The following is a 22919-nucleotide window of genomic DNA, read 5'->3' as shown; positions in this document are numbered from 1 at the left end:
CAACGTTTTCATTATGTATTGTGACCATGATTTGTGAAAAAAAAAAAGTGATTGAATAATCATAGATTTTGAAATTATGTCTTTTCCATGTACAGATGCTTTTTAATGCCAGTGCAAGCTAACTGCTGCTATGTTCATTACTTCTCAACAGCAAAACTAAAACAGTAACAGACAGCCACACACCACAATGCACTGATGGTATGTCAGTGAATACACTGATGTGCAACTGTTAGCAGGCAGGCATACCTGTTTCACCATGGCTGTCATTAATTAGTTAAATGTGTATGTTTGCGTGTGTTTGCTTGTGTCTTACTCGGGTTTGCCTCTGAATTTACACGACAGTTCCAGGTTCTCTCCTTCTCTGGTCAGACCCTGAGGAAATTCTACCACGATCTTAACTTCTGGTTTGTCTGAAAAAATGAGAAAAACACAAAGTATTAAATATCCAGATAACATTAGTGACAAACTACAAGTTCTTATCATGAATTCTGGTCTGCTGTAAAAATACATGCAGAACAATGAAGTTGCACGAGGCATTGGTTGGTGTCAATCAGCTTTGCCGACTTCTCGCATTTATATGAACTGAGGGAGGATTTCGAGCACTAATAAGGTGTCCAAGGAGCAGGGAGATCACATCTAAGATCTTGACTATTCAAGGCTTAAAATGAGTAATCTGAAAATCAGAACCCACGAACAACACTGTGAATCCTTTTTGCGGATCTTCAAATGAAAGAAGCAACCAAATATTGATTAAATTTATTAGTTGGTGCATAACTTTAGTCATCAACTTAAGTACATCTAAGAAATTGGCCTCTTTTTTAATGTGGGCTCTTTTACCTTATATTACATAAAGCACCTTCTGGTGACAATTGGAGATACTAAGCCAGCACTTGAAATCTGAGATTTTAAAGGGGACATACAGTTATATACAAACCAAAAGACTTCTGGAACAATCTCCTTTGACAGATGAGACTTAAGTTGAGATGGCTGGTCATATTGCATAGCTCTACCTTTAGGGAAAACCAATCGCAGCATATCGGCACAAACACCTCATACTAACTGTCAGTGGATGGGTGATAAATCGGACTTGTTTTGCTGCCACAGGCCTGGACACCTTGCAGTCAGTGAGTCAAACATGAACTTCTCTGTTCTTAAATTTGATTCCTCTAGAGTCAAATCTGAGGCCATCTGTCTGACAGCTAAAGCTTGATTAAAACTGGGTCATGAAACAGGATAATGATCCTAAGCACAGCAGCAACAGAATGCAGCAAAGATCAAGTAAAAGTCAACATAACTTAAATGGTGCGGTGGGACCTTAAAAGAGTTGTGCCTCAACGGATGCCACAAACCTCATTGAAATGAAGCAATGTTGAAAGGAAAAGTGGTCCAAAATGACTCCACAATGACGTGAGACTGATAAAGTCACACAGCAAACAATTATATAAAGTTATCGCTGTTAAAGGTGGTTCTACAGGCTGATAAATCCTGGGATATACTTTGTTTTTAAAGGTCCTGCAAACACTTTCTTTTCCACATGACATTTGATTTTTCCAGGGTTATATTGTACATGGTAAAAAAATCAGGGATTCCCTGTACAGACTCTTGGGGAACCCCACAAAACACAGGAAGCATAAAAGGGAATCTTTCCATTGAATGCGTTCTCCTTATACAGATGTTGTTAAAAACCGTAGAGAGAGACAGAAAGTTGTTAATAATGGTTAAAATGTTCAGGGCAAGCATTTGAAATAGCTTCTACTTTTAAAAAGACAGAAAGAGAATGGTGCCTGAAGAGCAAACCCTTAAAAGGTGCGAGGATTAACAGGAAATACAGCAACAAGAACAACATCCATGACCTGCCTCAGCAGTGTTCAAGCATCAGAGGAGGCCAGGTCATGTTTAAGTTGCTAAAAGGCACTGTTATTGTTATTAGGACTGAGCTGCTATGTTGCTTAGTCCGGGGGGGATTTGACTTGACATTAAGTAAACAGTAAATTACTTTCAAGGTGTTTTCCTTTAAATTTCCTGCTATTACAGCCTGTGCATACAGATTACAGAGCATCAAACCAGCTATACGTGAGCATATTTTTGTTTAGTGTACATTTTAGTTTCTAGGCTATAAAGTTATTTTTATTCCTGCTCTATTTCTTTTTGCCACTGTTCCCTGCCCCAGCCAACTGATAAATGTTGTCTTATCTTATCTTTTGTGGATATGTAAATTAAAGAAGACAGCAAAACATAAAGCACTAGGAGATGATAGGTGGGCACTGGGCAGGATCACAAGTAGCTTGGTATGTTCAAAGATGCTTCCGGTTAAAGTTGCAAAAGCACTTTAGTAGCTATTACAGCTGGAGAAAAAAAGCATGTAAGAATGCTGTTTTGACAAATCAGTGGGGTGCTTTGACAGTCACCGCTGTGCTATTCTCTGCACCCGTGGAGTTTTGGTTGTTCCCATCGCACTGGCTGTTGCTGGTGCTATCAAAGCCTTTTTTTCACCTTGGCGTAAGAGACGACTGAATGTAATGTTTTATTCAATCTATCAAACGGATAAGGGATTGAATTCGTTCTTGCCATGCACTGAATGGGAAATGGGAAACGGAAGCTCTCGTCTGACTTACAACCTTTCGCTAAGGTTTAAAAATGCCAGGTATGTTTTGGTTGATGGTTCCAGTCAATGAGGTGTCCTGCTGACAGAAAACCGAAGAACATTTGCTTTTTATCTTGCCGTCTGCTCAGCAACAGCACATCTCAAAAGGGAAACATCATCCCCATCTTTTTTGTAAATGCAATCGATGTCACAAATACCATTTACTTGAATGTAATAAAAAGAGCATAAGAGTATTTTTACCCCATGAAAAAAAAAGTTTTGTTCTAGTTTTGTTAAAAATTTAACATTAAATGGCAGAGAGAAATGCCATTCAGTGGAACCATTTTATTTCAAAGTAGAGTAATTATAGTTTACCAGTTATGATGCAAATTATTCTTGTTCTCTTCCTCTTTTTATGGCCTAAATCCACTTTTTGGTGCGTGTGTTTTTTAATCAGCCTGTAGTTGGAATGATCGAGGCTGAGTTATGATTTCAAAGCTGGCGGTAAAGTTCCACGCTGCTGTCCGACCTTCTCGGCAATAAACAACACGTGTCTGGCCACCCATCTGTCTAAATCACACCCTGTCAGTGGCTGGCTTTCAGTTTGATGGACAGCAGATGGGCAAAAAGCCAAGTCTTCTGCTCAGTAGGCATGCTTGGATTTAGACAGCAACCCTTTGGTTTTATTTCCACTCCAGGCACTACATGGCATCCTGCAACTTTTTCTTTGCTCACGACGTCATCTGACCTTGTCATCTCGGAGCCATAAACATGAAGGACGCCAGGCATCTGTAGGTTGTTTTGATAGCCTCAAGTAGTTATGGCAAAGCTTTCTTGTCTCTGTTTGATGGGAAAACACTGTGCTGCCAGATTCGGATGCTGCCACTTCAGTGGAAATGAAATAGTGTCTACCATATGCAAGAGAGCCGTTATCATTATGCTAACTGAATTATTTGCTTTATTGTGTGCCTCACCTCATAAGCACTCAAGACGGCACTATCCATCTCTCGGCAGCCAGCTGACCTTATGGGAAAAACAACCCAGCATCCGAGCAAACAGCTTGCTTTCTTATACACATAATCATTAGTGTCTTATTTAATTATGCTGTCCCCTGACAATGGGGTTTTTTCCTTCGCCTTTTCTTACTACACAATGCTCTCCATTCCACTCACAAATTGCCTACACAGTGGGTGAATGAAATGTAAATCAACCAGTGTACTGCATCTAATCAGTAAGCTAACTTGCATGTCACTGTAGAAACTGCAGAAGTAGGCTTTATTTTAGTTTTGTCATTCATAATTTTCTCACCAGACATATGCACTTTTTAGATATGTTAATGGGAAGGGCTCTGTGGTGACAATTAGAAGGAAAAAGCAGACAGTTCATTGGGGTTGTAAAGATACATAGATTGTACATATAGTTCTCGACACAAAAACCAAAGTTTTCCAAACAGTTTTCTGTTAGCTATTGGGTCAGTCACACTAGAGTAAAATAGTCCAAAAGCAATCTCCTTGCTGATTAGGAATACACGGTGGTTGTGGTGACTGTGTTTAATTTTTTCGTAAGCGTGGCAATGAACGGTTGCACATTCCACCTCAGGCTGAGCACTTCTGATTGCAAGACAACTGCACACAACACCTCTTGGGAGGCATCCCGTCTCTAAACAATTGCAGTCAGTCTTGGATTGGCTGGAGTCACTCTCTGATAGACAGGCTGGTTAACGTTTGTGACTAATTTTCATCTAGTGTAATAAACACAGGCAGATTGCCAACATGCTGCAATCAATTTGAGTCAGGGTGCACCAATGAGCACGACTGTGCTTCGTTTTTGTAGTCGGGGGTTGAACTTAACTACTTGTTAAATTCTGGCTATACATGCTATATAAAAGCAAGGGTGCCTGTAAATTTGTAGGTAAATTTCCATCCTGCAACAATGTTACCATTTTGGATGAGATTAAAAGTAGAATGTAAGTAGTTTGCACAGATTTTTGTTCATTTATCACCAATAATCAATGATAATATAATGATACAAGTGCCAGCTTCACCCGAGTCAATCTCAAACTGACAGCAGACTGACTCTGTTGCTTTGAATCCAATAACTAACTGGGAACGATCAGTTTATTAAAGTCTCATTGAAATGATTAATAATGATTAATAATCTTGGTTGACCCGTTGTCTCATCCATAAAACCTGTAACAGACAAAACATAAAATGGACTCGCTTGCAGAAGTTGCATTACTACATGCAGATATTGGACTACCAGCAGGGGGAGATGATATCTTTAAAGCCATTCCAGGGTGCTTAACTGCCAGAAATGATGAATCTAGGCAGCTAATATGTATCTACGTGAAAATGTGTTAATAATGTCTGTTTAAACGCTTTCCCGTGGTAATTTTCATGTTGGCTTGAAATAAAAATTCTCCCTCTGCTTTTACTGCAACTTACTGTAAATTCTGCATGCGTGTCTTTTTACTGATTTTAAGAGGCAAATAGTGAAATCGACATGGTGGAACGGCGTGTCGATTGCACGTTTTGTTGTCAGCTGCTCCTTCACTGTTTTCTCTAGTGTGACTGTAACATTAGTGACCACTAGGGGCAGTATGATCAATGAAAACCACGACTACTAAGAGCCTTTTAATGCTATAGAAACAGAAAGCTTTCAAAGTAAAAGTTGTGAAAGGTGTTGGTTGAAAAACAATAATACTTCCACTAATTTTATACAATGCTGGTCCTTTTGCTAAAACAAATAAATTTAAAAAACAACAAAACAGAATCGTGACTCCAAACTGTGCATTTTGCACTTTATCACATCCCCGAGTGCTCAATTAGTAAACATCTACTTAATTCATACCAGTTGACTGTTAGTCTTTAGACAGTCCACAGAGAAACAAAATTCCTCTGGACATAGGAAGGATACACTAATAGCAGTTGCTATGTAATATTAAACTGTGTAACAGAGTTCAAAGAGAAGGTAGAGAGGAGGACTGTTTATGTCTGTTTGTTACCCACTACAGTATGCAAAGAGCATGGCAGCCTCAGCCCCTGCACGGAGCAGAGTGAGGCACTGAGCCGGGTGGTCAGTGTGAGCTCCCTGTTATCAGAAGCCAGCAAAATGCCATTCTGCCTCTGTAGATGAGCTGATCTCCTCCTCTCATGCTCATAGAGAAAGGTCAGATAGTGACAGAAGAGATTTTATTTTTTTAAATAAAATGCTAGGACATGCCAGAGGCCAAAGACATAAGGTTACAGAAACAATAAATACAGAACTTTAACCATTCTCTATTAACAAAAAGATCTAAACATTCAGTCTAGGATTTTAATTACTTGTTACATGCTGTTTTATAGCAGTGTTGTGTTATTGCTATTATTAGTTATTGAGAAGAGTCGTCTGTGCATATATATATATATAAATAATACTGCAATTAAAAGTGGCTATTGCTGCAAAAGTGTCCTCCTGGCCTCCATTATGGGCCACGTGTTGTTTTTTTAAGGAACATTTAGTTGAATAAACAAGGTCAGATGATTAGATAGATAAACATTGTGTTAACCATTCCTACATGAAAACAGGGGCATTATTTGAGAGTTTAATGAATTCTGAGAATGTTTGTACCTCACATACAAATAGAAGCAGCAAATTTAGAGTCTCATTCACTTGAGGAAAATAAGTAACATTCTATGTTTTTGAGAGATGTTGTAGAAATCTATAAGCCACTGGTTAGTTTAGTTAATCTAAGCATAGAGGTGCAGAGTGTCATGGTATGAGCACAAGGCATCAAGTCCTTCTCTGTTCAGCAATAAATACTAAGATCACTTAATGAGTGCATATTGTCAATAAATATGAAAACAAATGGAAATTAAGGATTGGATCTTAGCTTGTCCATGAATTTTCAAGGTCCTGCATGGAGAAGCATGGCTGTACATTGACATTCATCTATTCCCACCAGGACCCTGAGGGCATGTGATCAGGGCTGTGCATCATACAACACTGGGAAATAAACATGACAGAGCTTCTGCAACAGCACCCCACCACCGAGACTAAAACTAACTCAGAAATAAATGTTCTAATTGTTATAATAAACATTAACTTCATATTAGCAAAATGTAAAGTTATGTGTCCACAGGGAGCTTTCAGCTGCTTCCTAACAGCTCTTAAGGTTCAGCATTGACTTTTTATTTAAAAATACCCTCAGCATTAAAGTATTAAAAAACATTTTCAATTGAAAATAGTTACATTTTTGGAGTACCATGGAGTTTTTTCCAGTGCCATTTCTCTCACAACATCAAAACGAACCCCAGACTTAAAATATTAACGCCGTCAAAGGTGGACAAGAAAGTGATCCTAGCTGTCACAGATTACCCTGTAATTTAAAATCTAATAGTGAGCTAACACGGTTTTAGCTAACCTTTCTAAATGAAAGCACAGACGTTCACCACAAGGAAGTACTAAAAGATGCCTTTTGGAACAACAATAAGGATTTAAGAGAGAGTGGCCTGGTGTCATACTTGTCAAATCAAAGATAAACTGCAAATTGCAGATTGGTTGTTAGTATTTAATTACAGGTGTAAACTGATACAAAAGCTTTACGTGCAGCACAAAGCACATATCAAGAACAGAACTGGATCCTGACAGATCATTTTATAAATGAATGCAGACTTCCTGACAGGCATTTAATTTCTGATGCTAAATTTAAGAGCGTTGCCTGGCTAAGGGTGAATTATGGCGATTTATTTATATTTAGATCTATATTTTATTTTCTATTCTTTTGCACTGTTGCCGTGCATTTGTAGCAAATATTTGTAGTAAATAGTTGCCGTGCATTTTGTTTGCACTTCCTAATGAAATGATTGACATTAGGTTAGGGGAAAAAACACAACTCTAAAATATTTATTTCTGATGCACATGTGAAATATTTTTCCACAAAACACTACCACCTGCACACGGTGCACTCTGCTGTTTGCACCAAAATACTCCACAGGCAACCGAAGCATGTCTGAAGTCAGGAAAACACCAGTTGAAAAGATCTGCTTGTGCTGGCCATTGTGCCACCAAGATAATAGCTTTTTAAGTATGCATCTGTTTTGCATTCAACTAGATCTGCAGATTTTTTTCCATGCTTCTCACAAAGAGGTGAGAAGAGCAAAGTGAAATTCAAATTTAACACCGACATGTTTTTCCGGAGGAAACTAAACACGTCGTCTTTCAGCTCTCCCTTCAGGGGTCGATCGTCACCCTCCATCTCACCCTCTCTGTTGCAACCCCAGCTTTGCATGAACCCTGTACACCTTCTCCTTTGTTACATCTGTAAACCACCTCTACATTCATTTTTTCCTACTCACACAAGATGAATCTTTTTTTTTTCCAATGGCAAAGCCTTTCACCAAACTTTCAGAGGGTGGTGGGGGGATAGGTTGTGGAAAGTTTATGTCATTTAATTAGTGAAGATAGAACTGTCTACTGTGTTACAGTCCAATTTCCCCTTTTATTCATTATAACATGCATAATTTTCTTTCAATGTCACTGCCACACCTCATGCATTAAACTTTTAGTTGCGGGTAAGAAAAAAGCAAATCTATTCCATTTAATTAGTAGGAATGGAACACTCTTCTCTAATCCGGTCCATTTTTCTGAATTAAGATGATGAGTTAGGCAGATGATACTCAGAAAAAAGGAAAAAAGGGAAAGTATAGCGCTGTTTAAATATCCATCAAATGCTGATTTCTAATTTATTACCAAGCTGAAGCACTTACACTGCACCTCCAGGTATTTCTGTGCCTGGAAGTCCTTGACTGCAGGGTGGTCGACGATGCAGATCACAGGTACGCCGTCATCCTCTTTGCTAACGGTGAACGTCAGTCGGCTGGTTACTGTGTACATCTTGTCGTAGGTCAGTTCAACTTTGGGCTTGCCTATGGTAAGAAAGAACAAAGACAAAACAAATAAAGGAGGTCAAATCAATTCACTCAGAGGGTTCTGGCAGGAACCATCTATCCAGTGGCACTGGGGTGTGGAACAGAAACTGCTGGGGCAGTAGTTGTACTGTGGGAGAAGCACCTCTAGGAAGCTCGCCTGGAAATCCAACCACAGCAGCCATACCAGGACTTTAGTTGGTTTGAGCAAACAGCGCCAAACACTGACTCGCTCTTTTGGTGTAAAAAGTTGGAGTTTGGTTTAAAGTAAAAACTGCACAGCTTGCTGTCCTAATCATTTATGGACTCCTTGTATTCTGTAGGCTGGTTGATTTCCTGCTTGAGGGATCAATTGATTTTCAATGTATGCTTTGCCCACAAAGATCATATAAGGAAAACAGAGCTCCCAAGGCTTAGGCTACCATTGCAGAGAAAATGTCAATAATTTCTATATGCTTTTATTTGGGTAAATATTATCAAAACTTATTTTGGATTTCTTCCTTACTTCTGTCAGAGGTTTATTTTATGCATCCTTGATTCCTCTGGGAGTACGCTATAAAAAAGAAAGAAAGAGTATTTTGCTGAACAGTTTTACTTTACAAAATATCAATGATGGCAGCTTTGCACTCAAGGCTACCAGAGAAAAAAAACAACCAAGGTTTGAAATATTAAGGACTGACAAAGACAGCCATTGTTCGCCTGCAAGGGGAATGTCTTTCTTCCCCTGACCTTGCAAAATATTTACAGTGGGAGTGAGAAGCGTGTCCTTGAAAATGGTCCGATAAGGCGAATCAGCTAAAAATTGCCTGCTGTCAGGGGCTACTGTGCGACTGTGAATCACTCATTAGGCTTTATCAAGCCAGATTTATTGTGTGGCCACCTTTTGTACGGCACTGCCAGATCTGAAGCTCGCAAAGCGTCCCTCGTCTTATTACTGGCTGCTCTTTAATAGCACACAGACAAAATGTTCTCAAATGCAACGACGAGGACAGCTTCATTGGGCAAAATGAGGGACATAGATGCAGAGAATGCTGTACAGTAGAGTGACAAAGAAAGATTGATCCTTTTTATCCCTTTGTCCTACTTCCTCGCAGTCATTTGCACAAGCGTGTTTGTGTCCCATCAATAAAACAAACATCAGAGAAAGAGCCTGCAAAAAAGAAACGCCAGAAAAGGAGAAACTCTGTGCAAATATGAACGGCTGCATCCATCAATTCACATTTTAGCTGTAAAATATGTACTCGGTGCACATTCCACTCACTCTTCTGTAGCTCAGCCACTGGGGTGTTCCTGTCACTGTGGTGACAACTGTCTTTTTGGAAGCTCGGAAAGCAAACCTGTGTGATGTGGATGATGTAAAGGAACAGGTTGTCATGAATAAATACCACTAGAGGCTTTAGATGTATGCAAGCACCTGAAATGGGAACCTGAAGGGGTCTGCTCAAATCAAAATGTCTTTTGAGATGCATGAAAGACTAGTGAAAAGATGTCTTCATTCAAGTCCTGGGTGTCTGAACCTTGTGCTTTACATTTGACAATTTATATCACAATAAAAATAATAACCCACAAAAGCTGTTCACAAAGGCAGGTACAAAGGTGTGGAAGTAGAAGATATATTTAGAATAAATGGTTTCTGAGATGATTAATGATCCGCCATCTTATTTCCTCCCCATCCTCCTTTTTACACCATCTGTCATTTCCAACACTCCAGAAAAGTCATTTCCTGACATTCTGCTCCTGGATTGGCACATCCAAGCCACTCTACCTTTTCCTGTGTGTATCATTCACTGTGTGCTATAGGAATGATATGCAGCTAACTTCCTCATCTTTGCCTGTAGCTCTGTCTGTATTTTAAGGCAGACTTCAAGACCAAGTTGTAGGCCTGGTAACCACAAACCATCGCAATGACATTGGCATATGTGAAAACCAAGTATGTGCTTGAAAGTTAGCATCATAGTATCGGCTTGCAGGGTTAGCTAGTCCAACAGTGCTAACAACTATAGCTCCTCAGTCTACTTAGGCCTACACTTGCTAATTAAGAGTATACAACTGAGCTCACTCTGATAAGTATTACCACATGAAATATGCTAAGAGAACCCAAAAGGTGTAGCTTTTAGCCAAGCAGAGAGCAGTATTCAGACAATGCGAGAAAGATATGTGGCCACTGAATCCCAGCAAGCCAGCTAAAAGCAGCATACTTTTTATTTTCCATGGTCAAATGCAATAATTCCAGCAGGTCCACATCTTCTCATGTTCAGTTTCTGTCCATCAAACTACACAAGCAACTGTCTAATGTAATTGTCTACTAGCATGCTATAAATTCCAGCCACTTAGCAGAGTTTATCCAAGAGGTGCGCATGACCAATAACTTTCTGAATAATTAGCTCTTTCTTCTTCTTTTGGCTACTCCCTTAGGTGTTACCATAGCAGATCATCTGCCTCCATTTCTCCTTATCGCTAGCTTCCTCTCCTGTCACACCATCCCCTCCTTCGCTCAATCCATGAATCTTATCTGTGGTCTTCCACTGTTCCTCCTGCCTGGCAGTGCCATCCATTGTCCAGTATATCCACTATCTCTCTTTACATGTCCAAACCATCCCAGTATTGCCTCTCCAACTTTATCTCCAAACTACTCAACCTGCGTTTTCCCTCTGACTACCCATTTCTAATCTTGTCCCTCTTTGTCACTACAGATTAAAATTTTAACATCTTCAGCTCTGCCTCTTGTCTTTTTTTAGTTACACTGTCTCTAAGCTAGACATCATAGCATACCTCCGCCTTTCTCAGCTCTCTTCCACCTGCTCTGACTACGATGTTGTGGGCACATGTCATAGACCATGAAGACTCCTGCTTGTCCCTGTTAAGGACTACTCCTTCTACTACTCCTCCTCCTGCTACTATTAATAATAAATATAAATGCACTTTTTAAAGTACTTCACAACTGGGACGAAGACTTATACAACATTCATACACAGAAATGTCATATATTTGGCCTCACATATGTATTTTTTGTGTGTTCTGTAGCCGAAGGTTCTATAACCTCAAAAGCCTGTTCTGGATTTAAAATGAGACCATGCAATCGTCAAAAGTGACCCCAATCAGACCAACTGCTTGAATAAAGACTTCCCAGATCACTAAATAAGCAGGAGCATGGGCATTGTCAGTGTGTGCTACTTTCAGCTGCTCCCTTATTCACAGGGGGTAGTTCTGCATGTTTGATTTGACAGATTTTTAGCCGGATGTCCTTCCTGATACAATCCCAAAGGAATTGATGTCTTCTTCCAGGACTGAGCCAGGGGTCTTTCACTTGTAAGGAAAATGTGTACCAAGGAGCCTCTATTTAGGTCTTTGTTAGTAATTAATAAAGTTTTTAAATTAATTCTGAATTTCGCTGGGAGCCACGGGAAGGGAAGAAAAGGGTTGAGGAGTGAACACTGGCTATTATTTAGTATATGGGCTGCTTTTTGAACCAAGTGAAGACAGGAGTGTAAGAGAAGACAAGGGAAGATTAAAGTGTGAACTAAAATGCTTTTATGATTGTGTAAACTGCTTGTTTTTATGTTGCTTTTATTATTCTACTGTGTACAGTGTCCTTGAGTATTCTGAAAGGCGCTTTCAAATAAATTATTATTATTAAAATGTCCAAGTTGCTGCCTGATAGTGTAGATTAGATTTTTTGCAATGTTCCTTGCATGAAGCAAACAAGACTGGATGAGCTTAGAAATGTAGGGTTTGAAGTTTAACTGCTGCAAAATCTAGCAGAGCCTGGTTATATCAGAGCAGATGCAGCATGCTCCCTCTGTTTTGAAGTCGTGCCCCTAAAGACCAGCACTGTCAAGGTCATGCTTTGTTAGCTTAGCGGCACAAATCTGTATATTTTACGTTTGTCCATGCTGCCTTGATGAATAAAAATTTATATGGAAGTAATTTGCCTCTGGTGATCTATTTTTAAATGCTGAGGTGACTGGGCCAGCAAGAGCAGTTTCACAACTCAGTGCCCTTTGCTATGGCTGTTATATAGAAGAAACCACAATGCCGCTAGATACCACTGAAAGTCGTGCTCACTATCGATCTAAATGTCATTTAAAGACAGCAGTTAATAAATATAAAGGATTTTTTATTAATCTTCTCTCTCAGCTATAAAAGCCCTTAACACGTAAAGAGTTCTCTGTATAGGAATATCACCTGTGTTAAACACTGAAAACATACAGAGACATAAATGTTGGAGCTGTGGCAGCAGAGATGAATGCCAGTGAAAGGCAGTGGAAGGTCAAATAAAAGCTGAAGAGGTATTTTAACTTTTTGCGGATTCAACCGTAAAACTCAAGTAGTCCTCTTTCCCTGCACGGACATACTTCATTTCTTGAACGTTTACTGTCTGACAGTATCCTTGTGGAAAAGAAATGAAGCAATGCAATGTTATATAGAATATATGTCTCTCCAATTCCATCACTTACTTTTCCCAAAATATCCTTTTATCCATTTGTCCAGTCTTCCTACTGGGGCAGAGCAGGGTAATTGAAATCACCCTGTGGTAGTCTCTTAACACTTGAGGCTAATGGCTGCTCTGATCCCTGTCAGTCAATGAAGTGCCCTGCTGACTGTTTTTCTATCTGCTTTCTTCTCCTTAGTTTTAAATGAACAGGGAGGAATGACCTGCACGGCTAGGATTCCCTTTTTCTTACGATTTCCATTGTTGTGCAAGCTTAAAAAACTGGAGATATTAGTGTCAGGGCATATGTTAATAAAACACTAAACAAGCAGGATAAGAGCAGGAATAAAGAAAAGGATAATGATGAGATAATAGGTCTGTGCATATTTGGAAAGATGGTAGGATTTAAATTGGCAAGCATGACAATTGCAACCTTTAAATGATATTTAAGAGAGTGTGATTGTCCTTTAAGGTAATTATGTTAAATTCCGGAGACATTTAATTAGAAATAAGTCTTCTAGGCAAGGACAGCCAAAGGCAGTTTAAGTAATTCTACTCTAGTGCCATATCTCCAGCACCCTGGGCCATTCTTTTTCTTCTCATCTTTCATTTTCTTGCACTGCTTTGTCTTAAATAGTTCCAGCATCAGCAGAACAACCCCATGTTTCATTTACAGAATGATTCTTTGTGGCATCAACAAAACAAACAAACAAAAAGAAAGATCTTGATTTAATTTTGGGCATTTAAAGATTTCTTTGAACTTCCAGGGTGGAATAATTGCAGAGCATACAACAAGTTTGAAAAGTATAGATGAAGGTTCAAATATATACATACACTCAATTGAATCTTTTAAGAAGTGATGCTGAAGGTTCTACAGTGTCTTTTAACTAGACAAGGCCAAGACTGAGTAACTTCTCATTTATGACCATGATTGACTACAACAGGTAGTTTCTGTTTGTCAGCATAAAAATAATTTGTCTGACAGCACTGATGGGATGACCAACACTCAGAACAATGAGAACTAAAAAGGAGAATTGTAGAGGAAGAGACCAAGAAATCTCTCTTGGAGTCATTTCTAAGCAAGTGCAGTTTCCGGGAACATCAGTTCATTTCATGTAGCTACAAGTTATTCGGATGTGTAACCATTTTGCTAAGGTGTGGAAGGAGACCAAAACTGTCACACTTTAGAGGAAATTGTTCAAGAACAACCCAAAAACCCACCAAGACTTAAGCCTACGATAAACATAAACTACCATAAACTTGTGGAACACCGGCATCACTGTCCACAGTGAAGCAGGTTTCACATTGTCATGGACTGAAAAGCTGCCAACCGAGAAAGAAACCCGGGTTCCAGAATCAGCAACTTCAGACCTTACTGAAATTGGCAGCTGCTAACATAGACGAACTAAATGCCTTCTGGAGAAATATTTTATGGTCATCGGGACAAAGATTGAGCTATTTGGCCACAATGATAAGGAGAACACATGAACCTTTCTAACCTAAGAACATTGTACCAGCTGTTAAGCACGGTGGTGGTGGTGGTGGTATCATCATGCTCTGGGACTGTTTTTCTGTCAGTGGTATTAGCACAATGCACAAAGTGGACAGAATAATTAAGGAGGACTATCTCCAAATTCTTCAGATTAAACGGTAGACAGTTGAAACTTGGACACAACTGGGCGTTCCAACAAGACAATGACCTCAGACATGCATCAAAACGTTTTGAATGGATAAAGCAGGCAGACATTAAACTGTTGGAATAGCCTTCCCAAAGCCCCGACATCAACCCAAAAGAAAATTTTTGGACTACATTTATATGACAGATTGGTATCGATTCTGTCAAGAAGAGTGGTAAATCACTTGGCCAGAAGCATCTGGTTGAGGTGCAACTTGCTAAGGGGAATTTAACCAGATATTAATGGGGATGTATCTATATATTTGAGTCTATATATTCCCCTCTCGCCCCTGCGTGCAGTCTGCCCTTCAAGCTCAGGTCCTCTACCAGAGGCCTGGGAGCTTGAGGGTCCTGCGTAGTATATTAGCTGTTCCCAGGACTGCGCTCTTCTGGACAGAGATCTCCGATGTTGTTCCCGGGATCTGCTGGAGCCACTCGCCTAGTTTGGGAGTTACCACATCTAGCGCTCCGATTACCACTGGGACCACTGTTATCTTCACCCTCCACATTTTCTCAAGCTCTTCTCTGAGTCCTTGATATTTCTCGAGCTTCTCGTGTTCCTTCTTCCTGATGTTGCTGTCATTTGGAACAGCTACATCTATCACTACGGCCGTCTTCTTCTGTTTGTCTACCACCACTATGTCCGGTTGGTTAGCCACCACCAGTTTGTCCGTCTGTATCTGGAAGTCCCACAGGATCTTAGCTCGGTCTCCCATTTTGACCTCAGGACTTCCAGGGCATATTCGGCACAGATGTTTCTGTATACTACGCTGGCCACTTGGTTATGGCATCAGGGGCATCTTCACACGGCCTGCACCTGAGGCTGGCTATCTATCTATCTATCTATCTATCTATCTATCTATCTATCTATCTATCTATCTATACTTGTAATCTTGTATGCATTACAAAAAGTCCAAAATAAAGTCAACTTGTATACCCAATTCTTGCTTTTAAAGTCATTAAAGATTTATGTTGCACAATCATCCCATCCTGTAAAAAAAAAGGGTTAAAAAAAGTCCAAAATTACCACGGCACCCATGCTCATAACGAGTGTATATAAACTTTGACCACACCTGTACGTACAATAATAAAGGATGGTTTATCTGGGAGAACTTGCAACCGTTGAGGCTGCTTCAGCTAGTAGCACCTTTTCACCTATGGCAAAAATTGATAAAAGCAAACAGCATGCTCCAAACGTAGTGTTGTGACAAGTGAGCTATTAAGTACACCTGTATTTTGTGCTACTGCGAAAAATTGTATCTAGCAGTTGTAGAGCTTCACAGAGTGCTGACCCTATTCTGTAAATGTCAATCCATTCCCAACAAGTGTGAGAAAACAACATGTCTGCGGGGTTGAAGGGCGTTTAGCATTACACAAATAATTTTTCTGTCATTCCACAAAACAAACAAATGGGCATTGTTTGAGAGATCAGTTAAAGAGGCTGGGAATACTCGGTGGAAGCAAACAATGACACAGCACAGTGTGTTAAATAAAAAGAAAATGCTGAATGGGAATGGATTTTGTATGCAGAGCCTGGCAAGCTCCTATTTAAATGAGTTACTGGAAACCCTGAATCAGTATTTCACTGTGACTAACAGCCACAGTGGTCACTAGTTTCACTTTCTCCATTTACAAAAGTAAGTATGCTGGAAAAAACCATTAGTCTTTGTACTTTAATGCACTTTAATGCACTTAAGTAACAGTGCTTTCTGGATAAATGCATTTCTTAAATATCATTAAGTAATATGTGTAAGTTTAGGAAAACTGTAATCTATTCATGGTGGTGCTAACTGTATTTCTCAACAATAATATCACATGAAATACATTTTAATGTATGTGCATCTGTTCAGAAAAAACAGTTTAAATTACAATTTAGGTTCATTTTTATGGCAACTTTTGTGATATCAATGACTAAAAGACCATCGGCTCTGGCTATTCAATGCCTAAAGAATTTGCCGTTCTTGCCATACTGAACATAATGAGTCTTTTTGTGATGTTAGAAGCCAGCTGCAAGCCAATCCCTGATCTTGTTACAATGGAACATTCTTCGATTTGAGCTGGCCACTGAAGGTTTTATGCGCCTCGGTGCGGAGGTGAACCTGCTCCGGGCTTTTAGAACAGCTTCTGATTCGGACCTTTGTTTCAAAGTCTTTACAAAGCTTGCTGTCTGGGCTCTGAGGTGGAGCTGCTTGGCAGGAGGCCTGTTCAACCCCTGAGCTCTGCACCGAGTTCTAAAGCGCAGCTACCTTTGATGAAGGCATGCAGGTTGTCAGGATGCCAACAGGCCTCAGCCATTACTGCAAATGCAAATTGCTCTAATGGAATCTATTCAAAGTCGCAGCAGAGCTCCATTTAAAAAGTAACACCATTAATATGCGCTCAAAGGAAAAAGTGTGCCTATAAATGGAATTATATAAAAATAAAATAATTTTTAGAATCTATTTGTCAAGTCATTTCTTAAATGCCAAACAGTGCAGTCCTCCTGGCTTCAGTAGCAGTATTAATATATTCACCCATCACTCACTGATCTTGCTTCTGCTTTTAAAGCTTGTTTTTTGCCATGAAGAACTCAAGTCAAAGAAAAATGTGATCAGAGTACTGCAAGTCAAGAACATGTTTGCTGTGGTCTGATTTTAGCTTTGACCTTGTGCAAACGTTTCAGCCAAACCTTAGCTTAATATGATTCCAAATAAAATGTGTGAATTCTTTAAAACATAAAGAGGGCAAAAATACTGATATGTAACAATGTATCCAAATTATTCGTTTGTGTATTCACAGAATCTTGCAGTATGCTGCTCACTAAATACAAAACGATGGGGTTTCCAAATATGTGGCCACTTATTTTCTCTAAAGGATAATGACAAAAAGGCCGGCTCTGTAGAGGACAAAAAGGAAATTTTAAGCTATTTAACTTCATTTGGATTTTAACAGGTGAATAGAATTGTGGGTTTAGTTTGAATTCTAAAAATTGGTTGGTACATAGGCAGGATTATGAATATGATCTTTGAAATTTTGATGTTTGAAAGAAAATGTGTTTTTATTTATTCATTTATTTTTACACACATGAGTTAATGGATAGTTGTACATATATTTATTTGTGTTACAGTTTTTCTCAGTCGCTTTGGTGCTTTTCTCAGATCAAAATGAAAATTCTCAAAAGCATTAGTGCAATCTCCACAACCTTTAGTCATTTGTGCACATCATAGTAGCAATTTCTCCTTCCTCTGAACAAATTGCAAATGCTCTTGGACATGTATCAGTTGCTTTCATACAATTCTCTGCCCTCGACAACATTATCATTTGCTTATGTCATGTCAGTCAAAATGAACTATACTTTTGGATGCTAAATAGTCGTTCCCAATAAAACCAATAGTCTTTATTTCATTGCTTGAGTCATTACATACAAAATTGTTGAACTAGTTTTCAAATGCCGTCAAGCAAATGTTATACCTTTTTGTCATTATTTTTTCCTGTCCCCGAAATTGAACAATTTCTCTCATGCCATAGTCCCTGAGAATGACAGGGGTGGAGGTCAACTCAACAAGTATGTTGTTGTTTGGGATAATGTCCCTTTTCACTACTCACATCTGGTCAGACAGTGGTTTGCAGCACATGACAGAATGCCTGTTGAATATCTCCCTCCCTACTCCCCATTCCTTAATCCGATAGAGGAGTTTTTGTCTGCCTGGAGGTGGAAGGTTTATTCACATGCACAAATGGCCCTGCTGGCAGCCATGGATGCAGCATGTGACGACATCACAGCAGAGTCATGCAGAGGGTGGATTCGCCACTCCAGGAGATACTTTCCTCGCTGCATTGCAAGGGATGATATCCGTTGTGATGTAGATGAGAATATGTGACCAGACAGACAGGGACGTCTGAATGTGCCAGAATGATTTACGTATGTTCAGTTACAATATGTACTGTTATATTGTTCACATTGTGCACCGCTCTACCAAAAGGGTGTTTCTCATGTTTATTCTAAATATGTGACTGTAGAGTATTTTTCTTTTGCACAATGTTGTAGAATTACAAACATCCTACACAGTAAAAATGTGAAACATACGTATTCAGTGTCTTGTACTCATTTACTTCCATAACTACAGGAATGTTTAACTTTACTGTAGATTTTACTGTACATGGCTGTGCAAAAAGTGTATAGTGCTGTCTTGAGCATTTTCAGGACGTGTCACCGAGTTCTGACCTTTTTTTGCACTGGAAGACACTGAGAGAATACTGTACACTGTCATAATGAAAACATTACAAAGCCATTTGATTATCTTGTTCATCAAGATGGTGTCAAGACTTCTCATTTTGATGACACTGACAGTTTCCTTGACATGAATACTGGATTATCAATTTTGAGCAAGTGACCTGCTTTTGCAGGTTATCCACTAGGTTTAGCAGTTTGCACTAATTGTTTTGAGAAATACACAAACTACTGTGGAAATGTTAATAGTGATGTGAGAAAAGCCCCAAAGCGACTGAGAAAAACTGTAAGAGAGGAAAGGTCTTGACTGTTGGATGGGATTTTCTCAAAGTCAGTGTACAGTGCCTAGAGTACCTGGAAGCTCTTTATCTCCTTTCATCCATCTGATGATGGCAGCAGGCTTACTGCTCATGGCAGTGCAGGTCATCTCTGTCTCGTTGCCCTCGCTCAGGACCTCATCCCGGGCCTCAATGATGGGGTTACCTGGAGGAACTATGACAGGACACACAAACAGAACTGTGTAAACACTGAGGCAATGCAGTACACCCTAAAAACCACAAGCTAAGAAGAAAACAGGACTGATATTAGAAGGCTTTTCTTTTAAAATTAGAATTAGAAAAGTGCAAAAATCTAATTCAGGAATTATCATTTGCAATACTGTGAACATGTTGGATGTCGTTTAAATAACTCATATTTTGCAGTTATTTATTCAATATATACTCACCAGCCACTTTATTAGATACAACTGTTCAACTAATAGCCAGCCAATCACACGACAGCATTTAGGCATGTAGACATGATTGGAATAACCTGCTGAGGTCCAAAGCAAACATCAGCATGGCATGGTTGCTGGTGTTTTAAAATCTACCAGATTTACTGGAATTTCTCTGCACAACGACCTCCAAGGGAACCAGACCGGTTCGTAAAAGATCAAATATCCAGCGAGTGGCAGTTCTCTGGGCCATTTTGTTGTCATAGGTCAGAGGACAACGGCCAGATTGCTTCAAGCTGACAGGAAAGCAAACGTAACTCAAACAACCACTTACTCGTAGCAACCACCTGTAGCAGATGGGCTACAGCAGCAGACACACTGGATGGCACACTAGGGGTCCTTTAGGGCCAGCTGACCATCATTTAAACACCACAGCCTACCTAAGTACTGTTGCTGTTCCATGTCCACGCCTTTATGACCATAGTGTGCCCATTTTCTGATGGCTGCTGATGGCTGCTTCTACCAGAATAACACGCCGTGTCACTAAATTCAAATCAACTCATGTTTCCTCCACAGTCAGTAGATCTCAGTCCAACAGAGCACGGCTGAGGTGAGGTGGAGCAGGAGATTTACATCATGGAAACGACAGCAACTGTGCGATGCTATCATGACAATATGGAACAAAGTTGCTGAGGAGTGTTTCCACCACTGAATAATTAAGACGGCTCTGAAGGCAAAATGGGTCCAACACAGTACTAGCAAGGTGTATCTAATGAAGTGGCCACTAAGTGTTTTTACAGTTACAGATGACAAATATTTTAAAAATCTGACAATCACAAACTTGAAACACTGAAAACATAAAACAATAAACACAAAGTTTAAAAAATGCATGTTGATGTCATATTATTATGTTCATATTTATCAGCTATTATCACAACAGCATTTATAGAGCAATATTGTTCAGTTATAGTTAAAAGTCCCAAGATTTGTTTCCAAAATATCCTAGTAAAGGTATGCCTACTTATAAAGTTGGGCTAGTCTCTAAATTTAAGGAAAACTGTGAAAATATTATTGAAAAAGTTATATTTTGTTTATTATTTGAACACCTTTCTCACTAAGCTCACCATAAAAAGCCTAAAACAATCTCACATCTCACACATCTATACAAATACATTAATGTGTTAAGACCTTGTGTAGACTAATTGCTGTTTAACTCACTTAATTCTAACAATAACACTGAGCGTTTGTCTGCACATGTATGTATATGTTTGTGCGCTTTGTTACTTAGCACTGTGATTTCAGCGTAGGCCTCCTGCGGGGGGTCTGTGTACAGCTGGCAAACATATCGACCCTCGTCTGACAGCGACACATTAGACAGTGACACCCGCAGCTCGTTGTCTGAGAAGTTCACGAGCTGAAAGCGAGAGTCTTTCAGTGCTGAAAGAGAAAAAACACACACACACACACCACTTTATATTATTATTATAGTATATTCAAAAATGTAGACGTCTGCTTTATATGACTTTATGAAGTTAGTATTGTTCATGCAATTTAAAAGGGAAGTTGCATTCATGCTGCTGTTTGTCATTATTCAGGATTTAGTATTATAAAGGTATGTGATCCCATACTCCTTTAAGTGTGATTTGACCAGTAGTCTTCAAATGAGGCTTATAGCTAATAATGAGACATATTATTAGCTCGTGATTATTGTTACATGTTAAAAAAAGGATTTGCAGCATCCAATAGAGCAGGGTGTGAGACAAACATCCTGTTATTTCATTAAAGAAACAACAACATTAGATCATAATGTAAAATGTGCATTTTATTTCTTTTTGGCCTCAAAAGAATCTGTGTATAAAGCACAAAATACATCAAACTGTCCACTGCCTTAGGTCAACTCCACTAGAGCTGTAACTTCTTCCTGTGAAGAGCCACGACAGCAGACCATCTGCCTCCACCTCACTTTATCTCTAGCATCCTCTTGTGTTACATCGACCTTCTGCATCTCCTTCTTCACTACATCCACTCTGTGCTCTTCTTGTTTTCCTCCTTCCTGGCAGCTCCACCTCCAACATCCTTTCTCCAGTGTATCCACTATCTTTCCTCTGCACATGTTCAAATCATCTCCGTTTCCCCTCTCTAACTTTATTCCCAAACTGCTCAACCTGAGCTGTGCTTCTGATGGACTCCTTTCTAATCTCCAATGACAATCTTTAGACTTTCAGCTCTCCATCTTCACCTCCTGTGCCATCACCAAACCATACATCACAGTAAGACTCACTAACATCTTGTAAACCTTCCCTTTCACTCTTGCTACTTTTCATCTGCACCCACTCCACTCTGCCTGCACTCTTTCTCACCTCTCTTGAGCATCGTCCATCGCTTTAGATGGTTGACCCCAGGTATTTAAACTCATCCAGCTTCACTGATATACTAAATTCTAATGCTCTCCATTCGGGTCACTCCCAACAAAAATCTGGGCCTATAAAATTCTGCCACCTCCAGCTTTGTTAGCACCACCATCTCCAACTTATACCTCCAGTTTTTAAATACAGACTCAAACATGACAATTTAAGTGTGCTCCTTATGACAAATAGCAAGTGAGAAAGACTACTTACTATTTTAACTTTCTATAGCTTTTTGTCCATCATAAGCATGAGAAAAAATCATTATTAAAGAAGCCATTCATTTTTAATTTTACTTTACAAAAACAATACTGTAATAAAAACGACAGGACTTTGGCATTTTCTGTTTCTTTTTCCTTTGTTAAGGCAGTAGGCATAAATCTGGTAAAAAAAATATTTTAGAAATTTGAATTTATTTATATGGACAAATACGAGCCAGCCATTGTTGTTTTCACAACCTCAAACTGTACTCAAAGAGCTTTCACATGGGTAAAAAAACCCCTCAATATAATTAGTCAACAATCAATCACGGAGCTAAGTGTGCAACTCTGTAAAGCACTTTGTTACTCGCTTCTATTCAATCCAAAATGCAGTTTTGTTCACACATACTGTGGCTGTTAACAGCGTTGTTTGCATTAACACAAGCCTCATCCTTGGCCGTCCTTCAGTGAGCCTACACAGCAATTGAGAGCAGTTCCATAAATCCTGTCTCTTCTTCATCTGTAGTCACTTTCATCTTGCCTAACCTTGTTTGCCCACCTACCTAAGCACACTCTATCAGCTCTAATGTAGAATGACAACATGTGGTTAAGATGAAAGCCTACCCATACCCATCCCCTCTTCGATGTGCTGATAAACTCTGCTCTGACTGACAGCAACTCCAGGTTCTCTGCACTCTGCACTCTCTTAGATCTGTGTACTCATCCTCTGGCACTCTTTTTTTCTAACAGCTTAAAGTATTAAACACGGAGACTTCTGACACAAAACACCTCAAA

At 39.4% G+C, this 22919-nt stretch overlaps 1 protein-coding gene across 1 annotated transcript in view; it reads right to left on the bottom strand.

Moving 5' to 3' along the window:
* cadm1a (cell adhesion molecule 1a) overlaps positions 1-22919 on the bottom strand; it is a 485577-nt gene that overhangs the window by 82233 nt on the left and 380425 nt on the right. Inside the window, exons 4-7 of the mRNA XM_085364061.1 lie at positions 20804-20956; positions 19162-19299; positions 8332-8490; positions 314-410 (exon numbers count right to left, since the gene is read on the bottom strand). Of these exons, the coding sequence (XP_085220187.1) occupies positions 314-410; positions 8332-8490; positions 19162-19299; positions 20804-20956 (547 nt within the window). The remainder of the gene's footprint in view (positions 1-313; positions 411-8331; positions 8491-19161; positions 19300-20803; positions 20957-22919) is intronic.

This window comes from Diplotaxodon limnothrissa, linkage group LG10 (genome assembly GCF_057381915.1).
Source record: "Diplotaxodon limnothrissa isolate DT_005_m linkage group LG10, D_limnothrissa_male_GT1.1, whole genome shotgun sequence".
Classification (NCBI taxonomy): domain Eukaryota; kingdom Metazoa; phylum Chordata; class Actinopteri; order Cichliformes; family Cichlidae; genus Diplotaxodon; species Diplotaxodon limnothrissa.
Note: the sequence above shows the minus strand (reverse complement) of the source record. Positions and strands in the feature narration are given on the sequence as shown.